This window comes from Monodelphis domestica, chromosome 4, assembly GCF_027887165.1.
Source record: "Monodelphis domestica isolate mMonDom1 chromosome 4, mMonDom1.pri, whole genome shotgun sequence".
In the NCBI taxonomy this organism is placed as follows: domain Eukaryota; kingdom Metazoa; phylum Chordata; class Mammalia; order Didelphimorphia; family Didelphidae; genus Monodelphis; species Monodelphis domestica.
This window is the reverse complement of record NC_077230.1, coordinates 43,378,249-43,391,631: the sequence shown is the minus strand read 5'-3', so window position 1 is coordinate 43,391,631 and position 13,383 is coordinate 43,378,249. Positions and strand designations below refer to the sequence as shown.

Here is a 13,383-nt window from a genome sequence, read left to right as displayed (position 1 = left end):
TTCATGGAACAGGTTGGATTAATGGATACAGAGCTAAATTTGGAGCCAGAAAGATCTGAATTTAAGTACTGTTTTGCTTTTATGTGACCCTAGACAAGTCACTTAACTCTTCAGGTTACTGTGGTTATTGTGTAAGACTATGAAGTAGAGAAGGTGCCAATCTGAATTGGTAGAAGGCATTTCCTCACCTGGGAGTCTCCTATACAAATGAAATCTCAATTCCAACCTTCAACCCTATATATTTTGGTGTGATTTATTTTAATTTGATTTCACTAGTGTGGTTACTCCTTCTACTCTCATACAGATCCCAACTCCTTAATGCCTTAATAAAAATTCTTTCACAAACTGCTATAGAGGAAAAAAATATTTTACTGGGGCAGGACAATTTTCTAGGGATGGATATCTCTGAAATTAACTACACTGATCCTCTGACAATAGACATATTTGTTCTGTAGCCCTTAACTTGAACTCTTTCCACCTTGAAAAGATGTGACAAACATTGATGATCTTGCTAGAACAAATAGAGACCCTCATGAATCCAGAGTCACATCCCTGATACAATGTGATATTGTGGCAGATTTTCATTAAGGAATAATATTTAACTATGCCTTTAAAGTTTAAAAAACTATGAATGAGCTGCCTGAAAATTCAACCATCCATTAAATATATAACATTGATTGTGATTCTGCTGCAGAAACCAAGAATCTGTAGAGAGATATAGATATGTATATGCACATGCATATATGTGCATATATATCTATTTTAATGGAAGACTGAGAAAATATAATCCAATAAATTTTCTTTATGGCAACCATCTCAGGAAAACATATAAAGAAAGGAACATCTATATAAATTTCATATACTACTTTTTAAAAGATCAGGGAAAGCATAGTAATACATACCCTAAAAGCTTCTCGCAAACCTCCATTATCTGCAATATTTTCTCCCAATGTCCTTTTCCCTTTCACCTAGAAAACAGAAGTGGGAAAAAGGATCCCATTAGACAGCTTCATAGTCAACTATCATTCAAGGTAAGGTACAATATATTAAAGCAAACACCATTGTAGGCATGTTGTAAAGGGGAAATTATATCTAATAAATCAAAGTAAGTCATCATATATTTTGTGATTGCAAACTAACCCTTGAAAAGTACTCCTGAGTGTAATAATTTATATCTTCCTAAGTTACTGCCTTACTTATCCCATCTCTCCTTTATGACAATTGTGTAGACTAATGAATAGGCTAAAATAAAATGTAACAAATATCAAGTGACTCAGGCTTTGGGGAAAAAGAAAGTCAATAAAATTGATTATTCTCTTAGTATATTTGATCATCCAAAAATATCTGACTATGGGCATGCATTCACAATTAACAAAGCATACCAAGTTGATAGATTGCCAACCTTTAACCTCCAATCATTTTTCTTCCTGAATTTAAAGGAGGAAGCAGCTTGGAATGATGGAAAGAACTCAAGAGCCAGAAAGCCTTAGAATTTTATTATTAGATGTGTGAATTTGGGGGAATTATGTCACCTCCCCACATTTCAGTTTCCTCATATGTAAAATGTGGAAATTAACTAAAGCTCTTCCAACTTTAATAATAGTTGAATGATGTTATTTTAAAGTCTATTAACTCTTTTAATTCTGACAATTATCCAATGAGGTGGGTGCAATTATTATTCACATTTTGCAGGTGAAGAAACTAAGACTGAGAGAAGGTAGGTGATTTGCTTGGGACCATGATGATACTCATAATATAATCATAGTCTGAGGCAGAATTTGAAGTCACATTATCCTGACTCTATTACCCACCAACATGGGTAGTTCTGCTCACTATTACACAATGCCTCTCAGTTTTCTATTAGATTAGTTCTTAGATGACTCAGTAAATTAAATTCAATAAACACATAAGTGCCTTCTATGTGCCCAGAATCATGCCAAATGTAGGTAAAAGAGTAAACCATGCTAACCAAAAGTTTCCAAAACCTGTGGAATCAACCACATGTGATTTCACTTTTAAATACCAGTTACATTTTGTTCCCAGTTATAATCATTGAAAATTGTTCATCAGAACATTAAATGAGCCTGGATCAAAATATTTTGAATTTTTTTTTTCAATTCAAAGATATCCTAAGACTAGGCTCTTAAAAGTGAAACCCATGGGGCAGCTGGTTAGCTCAGTGAATTGAGAACCAGACCTTGAGACAGGAGGTCCTAGGTTCAAATCTGGCCTCAGCCACTTCCTAGCTTTGTGACCCTGGGCAAGTCACTTGACTCCCATTGCCTAGCCCTTACCACTCTTCTGCCTTGGAGCCAATACAGAGTATTGACTCCAAGATGGAAGGTAAGGGTTTAAAAAAAAAAAGTGAAATCCATATGCCTGAGTTCAACAGAATCAAATGAATCTAAATCCTATCCTTGATATGCAAAAAAAGAAGCTGTCTACCCTCAGGAAGATCTAAATCTTTCCAGTTAGGTTTCCAGTTGCAGAAATGGATTTGTACTTTGTCAGCCACAAATACTTTCATTCTCTCCTCCCTGGGACTAAAAACATCCATCTGCATAATGACTCTTCAGTCACTGAAGTATAATTTGTGGCTATTGGCAAAAGACTAGGAGGAGGAAGGGAAAGCATCCATCAAGTCTAATAGCTTCAAAAAATAATAATAAAATTAATCTGGAAGAGCAAAAGGCTAAGAATATCAAGGGAATTAATGGAAAAAACATGAATGAAGGTGGCTTAACAGTATCAGATTTCAAATTATAAAGCAACAACCAACAAAACAATCTGGAACTGGCTAAGAAATAGAGTAGTGAATTAATGGAATAGATTAGGAACTTAACATGCAGTAATAAATGACCATAGTAGCCAAGTGTTTGAAAAATACCCAAATCCAAGCTTTTGGAAGAACTCACTATTCAACAAAAACTGCTGAGAAAACTGGAAAACAGTTTTGTAGAAACTAGGCACAGACCAACACCTTACACCATATATAAAAATAAAGTAAAAATGAATACATGGTTTAAAAATAGAGAGTGAAACAATAAACAAATTAAAAAAGCAGAGAATATTTCACCTGTTAGATCTATGAAAAGGGAAAATTTTGTTTTCAGACAAGATATAGAGAACATTATGAGACTATAAAATAAATAACTTTGACTACATTAAAGGGTGTTTACACAAACAAAATCATGCTACCAAGATTATAAAGAAAATAACAAACTGGGGAAAATATATAGCAAATGTCTCTGACAATGATCTCATTTCACAAGAGTGGAGGGAATTGAGTCAAATGTATAAGAAAACAAAGCATCCCTCAATTGATAAGTAGTCAAAGGATAAATTCTCTTTAGTCATATTAAAAAAAATGCTCCAAATCACTATTAATAAGAGAAATGTAAATTAACAACTCTGAGGTACCACCTCACATATATCACACTTGATCAATATGACAATAAAGGAGAATGATAAATATTGGAGGGGATGTGGAAAAATTGGAATATTAATACATTGTTGGTGGAATCTAAACTGATAGCCATTTTGAAAGACTATTTGTAACCATACCCAAAGGGACATAAAACTATGCATATACTTTGACTCAGCAATATCACTACTAGGTTTGTATTCCAAAGAGATCAAAGATAGAGGAAAGCACCTACTTGTACAAAAATATTTATATCAGTTCTTTTTGTTGTGGCAAAAAACTAGAAACTGAAGAGATGTCCATCAATTGGAGATGCCCAAACAAGTTTTGGTATATGATTGTAATGGAATACAACTCTGCAGTCTTCTGAGCTCATATTGGTCTGATCAGCTACAGTACATGCTGTACACTGACCCCAGTGGACATACAGATGACAGTTTGATCCTCTGAGTACAAAGGAGAACAACCATCCACTGGTCCAGGCTGCTTTTGGGGTTTCTTTGGGGTTTTTTTTGTACTCTTCTAATTATGGAATAGTCCTTTCTTATATTAAGAAATAATTTGTCATTTTATAAGGGAAAAAATGACTATTTATTGAGTGCCTACTATGTGCTAGAAACTGTGCTAAGTGCTTTACAAATAATATCTTCTTTGATCATCACAATAGCCCTGGGAAGTAAGGATTGTTCTCATCTATACTTTACAACTGAGGAACTGAAGCAAGTAGATGTTAAATGACTTGCCCAGAGTCATACAACTAGCAAGTATCTGTAGTCAAATATGAACATACGTCGTCCTAATGCCAGGTCCAGTGCTCTTTCCACTGCACCATCTTGCTATCCCTATAAATTTGTAAGTTCCAGTCTTTACTCCTATTGATGCCATCTGCCAAGCAGAATAAGTATAATCTCTTCCAGGAGATAACCTTTCCAGTAATTGAAGACTATAATTATGTTCTCCTTAAGTCTCTTCTTCTCCTGGCTCAACCTTTCTAGACACTTCAACTGAATGTTTTCTAGTATGTTTTCAAGAATCCAAACTTGCCATTTTTACAATAAGCCATCCTTTGACATTGTATGCAGAATTGTTGGGAAATTCCAGATAGGGTCTGAGGACGGGATATTGTCAGACTATTACTTTCTCATTCTGGACACTATGCCAATTAATGTGGTCTGAAATTACATAAGCTCTGTGTGTGTGTGTGTGTGTGTGTGTGTGTGTGTGTGTGTGTTTGGATAGTCCTGTGACACAATTGTGAGCTTACAGGGATTTTTTGCATATGAACTGCAATTTATCTGTCTAACTTCAACCCCATTATTTATTTCTGCAGCAGTTGATTTTTTAATCTAAGTGTAATAATTTGTATTTTATTAGATTCAACTCATCATTCCAGGATCTCAAGGTTTTTTCCTAAATTCTGATTCTATCACCTACAATATGAGCACCCACTGAATGTAGGACAAATTTTGATTTACAATATAGAATTTTACAATGTGAAAATCTTGGGGATGGTAAATAGTTTTATATTCTCTCCATCAAAGCTCCTGTTTTCAGATTTAACTTGCCATCACCTAAATGTACCATGAGTATTTATACATACAACCATTAATAGAAAATAAATATGTCTTTCTAAGAACAGGGATCTTTCTTATAAAAGCATTCTTGCATCAAGTAAATTATAGATGAGGAAATCATCAATTCTATTCCATAGATTTCTGTCTCCATCTCTATAACATATAGAGTTTTCACTGGAGCAGTTTGCCATTCCTTCTCCAGTGAAATAAGGAAAACAGAGGTTAAGTGACTCATCTAGAGTCACACGGCTAATGGTCTAGGGTCATATTTGAACTTAGGTCTTAATGACTCCAGGTCAAGAATTCTATCCACTAAGTCACCTAATTTGTGTTCCTATTTTGTAGTAAATCAGAATTTCTATACTCATGTGATTATAAATTTTAAAACTAGAATGGACCTGAAAGGCCATCTTATCCAAAGAGCTCACTTTACAGAAGAAAAAACTGAAGCCCAGAGTTGAGCCCCAGAAAGTCAAGATTATATATCTGAGTCCAAAAGAACCAAATGTATACAAGTTCAAGCCTAAATATATAAATGTATAGCTTTCTGTCTACCTTCAGTGAGAGAGGGAAAATGTGATCAGAGGCCTGAATTTGAGGGATGGTTTGATCTGTCACAGACCTCAGCCTCCAAAATCAGTACTGTACTATGTTACATAATCATTACCATCACCATCAACACCATTTTATTTAGTATGTTAATATTTTCAAAGTGTTTTATTAGAGCTTCACAATAACTCTATGAAAAAGAAGAGGTAGGATTATCCTCATAACACAGATCAGAAAACAAAGGCTCAAAGAGGTAATGTCTTCCTGACTTTGTGAAATTGCTGCTTCAACTTTGGTTTACAGGATATAAAAATGTCTACTAAAATTTCATTTTTTTGGAGTATCATTAATTTAGAATTCATGATGATTAGATTTTCAGGCTAAGATGGCAATAGAGTAGAAGGAAGGGCTTCTTCTCCTTGCAAGTGATAGAAATAAAACATCTCAAAAGGACAAAAATCAAAATCAGACAAGTCAAGGGGCTCTGCCATGGGACACAGTCTTGAAGGTAGCCAGGGTTTGGGCATTTCCACGCTAAAAGAGGGTAAAATTTTACCTACCAAAGTGTGAGCTGATGATACACACACACACATACACACACACACACACACACACACACACACACACACACACACACCACCTACCATGCCAGAGCCAGAGTCAGGACCAGGGCAATCTCTACATTCTTAGGGGCTGGCTGAGGGCACTACAGACTTTTATCCCTGAGGGCAGTGCAAAGCCTTGGCAGCAAGACTTGGGACCCAAGGCTGAGGAGTGTGTAGCCTGGGTGCCAAGATAGGGCAGAGATGGGCTGGCCAAAATAGATACAGCAGAAACTGGAAAAATATCTTCAGGGCAAAATGCCCTCCTCATTCAGACTTCTGGCTGGGAATCCAAGATAATACAGAAAGGAAAAAAAACTAACACAGCAATGGCTACCAACACTCAGGAACTACAATCCACAAGTACCAAAAGAAATAAGATGCAACAGAAAAAGCCATTGACACTGAATAACTTCTATGGAGAAAAAGAGCAGAATACAGAATCGAGAGCAGAGAGTGACAAACAAGCAAGCACATCCAAAGTTTCAAAAAAAAAAAAAACAATGAAAATTGGTCACAAGCTCTCAAGGAACTCAAAAAGGAGTTCAAGAACCAAGTAAGAAAGATAGAAGAAAAAGGGAAAGAAAAGTGGGAAATAGAAATGAAAGTAATTTAAAAAGAAAATAGAAGTTTAAAAGACTCCACACTTGGAAAAAGAAGCACAGAAATCACATGAAGTAATAATCAAATTGGAGACCTGAATTGGCCTGCTGGAAGCCATGAAAAGCAGGATAGACCAAAATGAAAAGGAAAAGCCAAAAACCAGTCTTTAAAGACTAGAATTGGGCAAGTAGAAGCTATGATCTCACAAGAAATCAAGAATTAATAAAGCAAAGTCAAAAGAATGACAAAATACAAAGAAAAATGAAATATCTCATTGAAAAGACAACTGACCTAAAAAACAGATCTAGGAGAGAAAATGTGAGAATCATTGGTCTACTTGAAAACCTGGGGAAAAAATCGAAGCTCTGACATCATATTATAAGAAATGATCCAAAAAAACTGCCCTGATATTCTTGAACAAGAAGGCAAAATAAACATTGAAAGAATCCATAGATCACCCTCTACATTAAATGCTCAAAAGACAACCCTAGGCATGTAACTACCAAAATCAACAACTTCCAAGTCAAGGAGAAAATATTGCAAGCAGCCAAAAAGAGGCAATTCGGATATCAAGGAGCCCCAGTCAGGATTACACAAGATCTGACAGCCTCTACCCAAAAGAACCACAAGGATTGGAATATGATATTCAGAAAGGCAAGAGAATTAGGTCTACAACCAAGAATCACCTACCCATCAAAACTGACTATATACTTCCAGGGGCATTTAACAAAATAAAAGATTTCCAATTATTCCTAAAGAAAAGACCACAACAAAATGAAAATTTTGATGTCCAAACAGAATTCATGATAATTTACAAATATTAACCTGTAGTTGACTTTAGGAATATCTTTTTTAAAGGGATTTGATGAGTAAATTAATTGCATAAATAAGATTGCTAATATTTAACCTACTTAAGAAACCAGAAAAGTCTTAAAATTCAACAGTACCATTTGCACGTGAACAATGAATGAGCTTATTTCTAGTGTTCCTTAGCTGTTAGCCTAAGTTAAAGATATACTTGAAAATAATAATTTTAAAACTATTTACTTTTTTTAAAAGGTTACTATTCACTAATTAACCCAAAACAGTGAGATGTTACTTGTCAATATGTACTGGTGGCTTGAAGGAAAATTGCCACAAATTCTAATCATAAATTGTTTTTGTTCTGTCCTTTGTTTTTCAAAGAAGACTGATGACATCACAGGGTAATGTCTTGATTTTCACATGAATTGGATTTAAGTAATTTGATAAAAGGAGCCAGGCATAGTGAGTAAAGAGCTGCTATTGGTTCCAAAACAAGCTGAGTTCAAATTCTTCCTTAATCAGATATTGGGTGTGATCCTAAATCATTTATTCTCTCAATAATGTAGATAATTTCTGAGCCTATATTTTAGCAAATGTCTAATAAGGGAATTATGGTTTTTGCTCATATATATATATGTATATATATATAATATATATTTCTTGATAAGGGTTTTTTTTTTTCATTTGAGGGGATATAGAAGGAAGAAAAAAATTTTACTTACATTTAAGCCAGCTTTCTTCCAGTAATAGCTGCTATACTGGCTAACCATACATTTTGTTTTTTCTTTAAACTTTTCTTCAGAGTCAGTAGACCACCAAGGATCAAGGTTTCCATTCTTATCATATTTTCTGCCTAATAAAAAAAGTACAAAATATTGGTGCTTATTTAATAAGTCTATTTTTCATCCTGTTCTCTGTGAGCCACCGATTGCCTACTCCACCACCCACTCCCCTTCCTGATCTTTGGAAAGCTATGAATCAGTTGCCCAAAACAACTGAGCCTGCACAGCCTTGGCAGATATATCTCTGAGTGGAAATATCCAAAGATGGTGATGAAGCAAGGTCAGGAGGCAGGGAGGGAGGGAGGGAAGGAGGGAGAGAGGAAAGGAGGGAGAAAGGAAGGGAGGAAGGAAGGAAGGAAGGAAGGAAGGAAGGAAGGAAGGAAGGAAGGAAGGAAGGAAGGAAGGAAGGAAGGAAGGAAGGAAGGAAGGAAGGAAGGAAGGAAGGAAGGGAGGGAGGGAGGGAGGGAGGGAGGAAGGAAGGAAGGAAGGAAGGAAGGAAGGAAGGAAGGAAGGAAGGAAGGAAGGAAGGAAGGAAGGAAGGAAGGAAGGAAGGAAGGAAGGAAGGAAGGAAGGAAGGGAGGGAGGGAGGGAGAGAGACAGAAGTTAGGAGGAAGGATAAACTTATTAAGTACCTGGTATGTGCCATACATAATCATATCATAATTGTTTTTCTCTTTTGATCCTCATAATAACCCTTGGGGTATGTATATATGATTAGTATCCCCATTTTAAAGATTAAAAAACTGAGGGAAACTGGGGTTAAGTGATCAACCCAGGATCATTTATCTAGTATCTAAGGCAAAATTTGAACTCGGGACTTTCTGACTCTGGACTCAACACTCAATCTACTGTTACATCAGCTATCTTTAAAGAACAATAGATCTTGAGTCTGAAAATCTAGAGAATATTCCTACCTCTGTGCCTTACTACCTGTGTGACCTTGGTCAATTTATTTCCCCTTTCTGGACTTCAGTTGCATTATTTTGTATTTGATGACCTCAAAGGTCCCTTCCACTCTCAATAATTTTTTAAACCCTATAAAACTGTCTGCTATTATTCTTTTGCTTAGTTCTGCAAGCAGTATAACTACTTCTGAATAGTTTGTTTTTACCTGATGTGACTTGTTTAGGACAGAGAACCAATGTCATTCAACCAATGAAACCTCCACATGATCCAAAAGAAGAGCCCCAGTGAGTCAGTCATTCTGCTGTGCTACAAATACAAACTCTGGCTCAGTTGTACAGTAATATGTTCCTTCTAAGACTCCAGGAACTGGGAGGCACATTGAGTCTCTATTATATATCCATCCCCAGGAACCAATGGGGATTAGAGGGCCATCTGTCCTACTTAGATAACAGAGGTCACTGTAAGACATAGACCTACAGCCAAAATAAACATCTACAAAATTAAATGGAAGAAATATGAATGTCCTTTATTTGTTCATTCCACTCATAGACTCTTCATTCTTTTCCTATTTGGAAAAAAATCAAATTCTTAATGCATCTGAAGTAGATTCAGGTGTCCTACTGAAAACAGATGGACATTAAATGTCTTAGATTTAATAACATAAAGAACAATCATCAGCTTATCTCACAAATATGTCCTCTAAATATTTGTGTTAACTTGAGTCATTCAAAGTACTTGGGGTAAATTGACAAATAGGGTATTCACAACAACTATCTTGCTCCCAAATTTCTTTCCTCTTAGAAAGAATTGAATCCACCAACCTTATTATACTCACAATGGAAAGAGAATGATTCAATCAACACTGAGTGTTTACCATAAAGAAAGCATTGAAAAGGATAAGGTAGCATTCTCACTATTATAGTTACATATGTAACTCTAGTAGGGCATAGAGAAAAGTATACTGGAAGTCACATAACAACAAGATGGATGTACTAAATTATCTCTTGTGCATAATTCCTATTTTGGAGAGGTTTGAGAGGTCAGTAATTTCGGTCATCTCCGTAGTTTTTAGACATCTTCTTAGCTTAGGACACCAAGAATCCAAACAAGGTAAAAACTCAGGAAAAGTTAATCACTACCAATAACTTACCAATAATTACTCATCATGCCCTTTCCCAACTGAAAGAATGCAGAACCACCCACTTGCAACAGAATTAAACTCTATATCCTGACTTCCCAGTTCCTTTCTCCAAGTGCCTTGGCAATACAAACAGTAAAAATTTGCTCAGGGCATGACAGCAGCATGGTAGTACTGTGTGTCTCAATAGAACTTGGCCAGTAAATATAGGAACAGAAAGAAATGGGGCAAGACATGTTTGTGAAGGTGACTATATGACACTCCAATAACCCTGAGGGAAAGTGCCCAACATCCAGGTGTAGCCAGTTCTGTCCTCACACACCCCAAAAGCTCCTTAGAGCAGATACTTATAACGGTGAACTATGAATTGCCCAACATGGTAGAAGCTAAAACTCTTTATGCTGCAGGTCCTAAAAAAAATATATATATATATATATATATATATAATCAAAGGGAAGCAAGTCAGAAAGTGATCAGTAGATGAAAAGAAAGGGAAAAGATTGAAATTACCAAAGATCTCAGGAGGAAGAAAATGCAAATAAATACCTTGAGCATAGAGAGATAAACTAGAGAGAAAGATAATAATCCCAAAAGGAAATATGACCTCCAGATCAGGTAAAAAGGCTTCAGGCATCTATGGTACTTCAAAAGAAAGGAAAATGAAATGACATGATAAAAGAGAAAAGGTTGCTTCCCAAGAGAACATGAAACCACAGGGACATTCCTAAATGATGTCAGAGAAAGAAAAATCATGAAAGTAGAATTTATGACCTGTACAGCAGATATAATTGGCAGAACAGAAAACTTGACTCTACAGTGACAAGTCTCAAAAAAGAAGCAAAAGAGAGGCTAACTGACAGGAAAAAGAAGTACATAAAAATGGCTGGTAGAGTGGAGAGAGTGCACTCTGTCCTCCCACAGACACCATTAGTCACTCTCATTCAACTGAAATTTCTCCAAATTCACTAATAATCTCTTAGTTGCTAAATCAATTAGCCTTTTCTGAATCCTCATTTTTCTTGACCTCTCCTTGCCTCAGTTTCTCCCAACTCCAATCGATCCTCCATTCTGCTGTCAAAATAATTTTCCCAGACTACAAACTGAATCAAGTATTCCCACCATTCAATAAATTTCAGTGACTCCCTTTCACCTCTAAAATCAAAATTTTTTGTTGGGTGCTTAAAACACTGCATTAACCTGGTCTCTTTCAACCATTCTAGGCTTCTTACAATCAATTCCCCCACCCCCAACCATCCCTTCACATCCTCAATCAGTAACACTAACTTTTTTATGTTCCTCACAGAATAGATAGCCCATATCATAGCATATTCACTAGCTGTATCCCATGCCTCGAACAATCCCTTCTCATCTCTATTTCTCACTTTCCTGACTTTCTTCAAGTCTCACCTCCCACAAGAAGTTTTTCTGACTTCTATTTAATCAAAATGCTTTCTTTGAGAATACCTTTTATCTACCCTTTCTATAGCATATTTGTACATAGTTGTTTATATATTATCTCCCCCATTAAACTGTGAGCTCCTTGAAAACAGGGACTCTTGTTTTTATTAGTATCTGCAGTGCTGAGCACATCTCAGATGCTTACTAAAATCTAGTTGAATAACTGACTGAGATAATATATATTAATATATTAAATTAATATATATTAAATGAGATAATATATATAAAGTGCTTTACAAACTTAAAAGTATTATAAACACGATAGATAAATAAAGGACTGTAAATTATTTTTATTACCTACTATATTGTGAATCTTTTAAATGCAAATGTGTACATTTTTAAATACAAATAAATGCAAATTTTAAAATGCAAATGCATGTAACTAGAGATCAGTGAATAAATCATTAAGTGTTTAATATGTGATAAGCTAAGGATATGAACAGAAAAGTAAAGCAGTCCCTACTCTCAAGGAGCTCACATTCTAACAAAAGACACAACGTGGATGGAAAGTTTCAGTTGTAAGTCAGATGCAAAGGTCCCATGGTTCTTAGGGTATAAAAGTAAAAGCAGATGGTAATGTCTCTTCCTTAATGTCATTTCCACTGACTAAATCTTAGCAGTTTTTTATATTGAACCATTTGACAGTGCCAAGGACTTTGGTGTCAAGAACTTTCTCTTCTGGGTCTATAAGAGATGTGGTTGTAACACCTACATGATAAGTTGCCAGGCTGCCTCCCCATGGGCGATGCTTCCAAAGGATGATTGTAGGTATAATAAACACTGCTATTCTCAGGGTTCTAGGTTTCAGGGTGCTGGGCAAACTCCATCAGGATCTGAGGGGATATGATGGTGAAGGTGGTGGTGCCTGGCTCTCCATGTTGCCTTGTTGTTTCAGATGGTCTCCCTCACCTGCCCTATGGATGGCGATTAGTTGGAATTTGGTGGGGATGACTAGACTCTTTTCATAGTAGCTATTTGCTCACAATATAGCTATGAGGACCAAATGGAATACAGGTTTTATGGTCTGAGATGCTGCTTCTTGAGGATCCTGAACTTATCTACCTGCTCTTGGCAGTTTGATCAGCAGTTGTTGCTGGTGGTATTGAGGAAGAGGGACTCCTCAACCAAGATGCCTCCTTTTCATGATGACTCTGGGGACTGAGCTTGTAGTAGATCAAGACTAGTGGCTTGGAGGACAACCACTGAGCCTCAGGATCCTGGGATGTGTCCATTGACATCAGAGGGGTCATGGCAGTCAAGGTAGTACAAGTAGGTGGACTTGACAAACATATGATGTCTCAGCATATAGTGGAAAACAGCGAGTTTTGGATTTGGAGTCAAAAGATCTTAGTTCAGATTTCAAGTCTACTACTTATTTCCTGTAAAATCTCAGACACGTCCTTTCATTTGGTTTCTTCATGTATAAAATGAAGATGTAAGACTAGATGACCTCTAAAATCCTTTCCAGCTTTGAACTTATTATCTTTTGTGCACATATTTATTTCCAAATTGAAAAAATGTGGTATGCCAGATATAGCCCCGT

At 36.1% G+C, this 13,383-nt stretch overlaps 1 protein-coding gene across 2 annotated transcripts in view; it reads right to left on the bottom strand.

Annotated features, from left to right (window-relative positions):
* The window catches only part of PHEX (phosphate regulating endopeptidase X-linked), a 273,600-nt gene that overhangs the window by 16,311 nt on the left and 243,906 nt on the right, over nucleotides 1-13,383 (bottom strand). For both annotated transcript variants that reach the window (XM_056793356.1, XM_056793357.1), the window contains 2 exons: nucleotides 8,279-8,405; nucleotides 903-968 (listed from right to left, as the gene is read on the bottom strand). In XM_056793356.1, coding sequence (XP_056649334.1) covers nucleotides 903-968; nucleotides 8,279-8,405 — 193 coding nt within the window. The remainder of the gene's footprint in view (nucleotides 1-902; nucleotides 969-8,278; nucleotides 8,406-13,383) is intronic.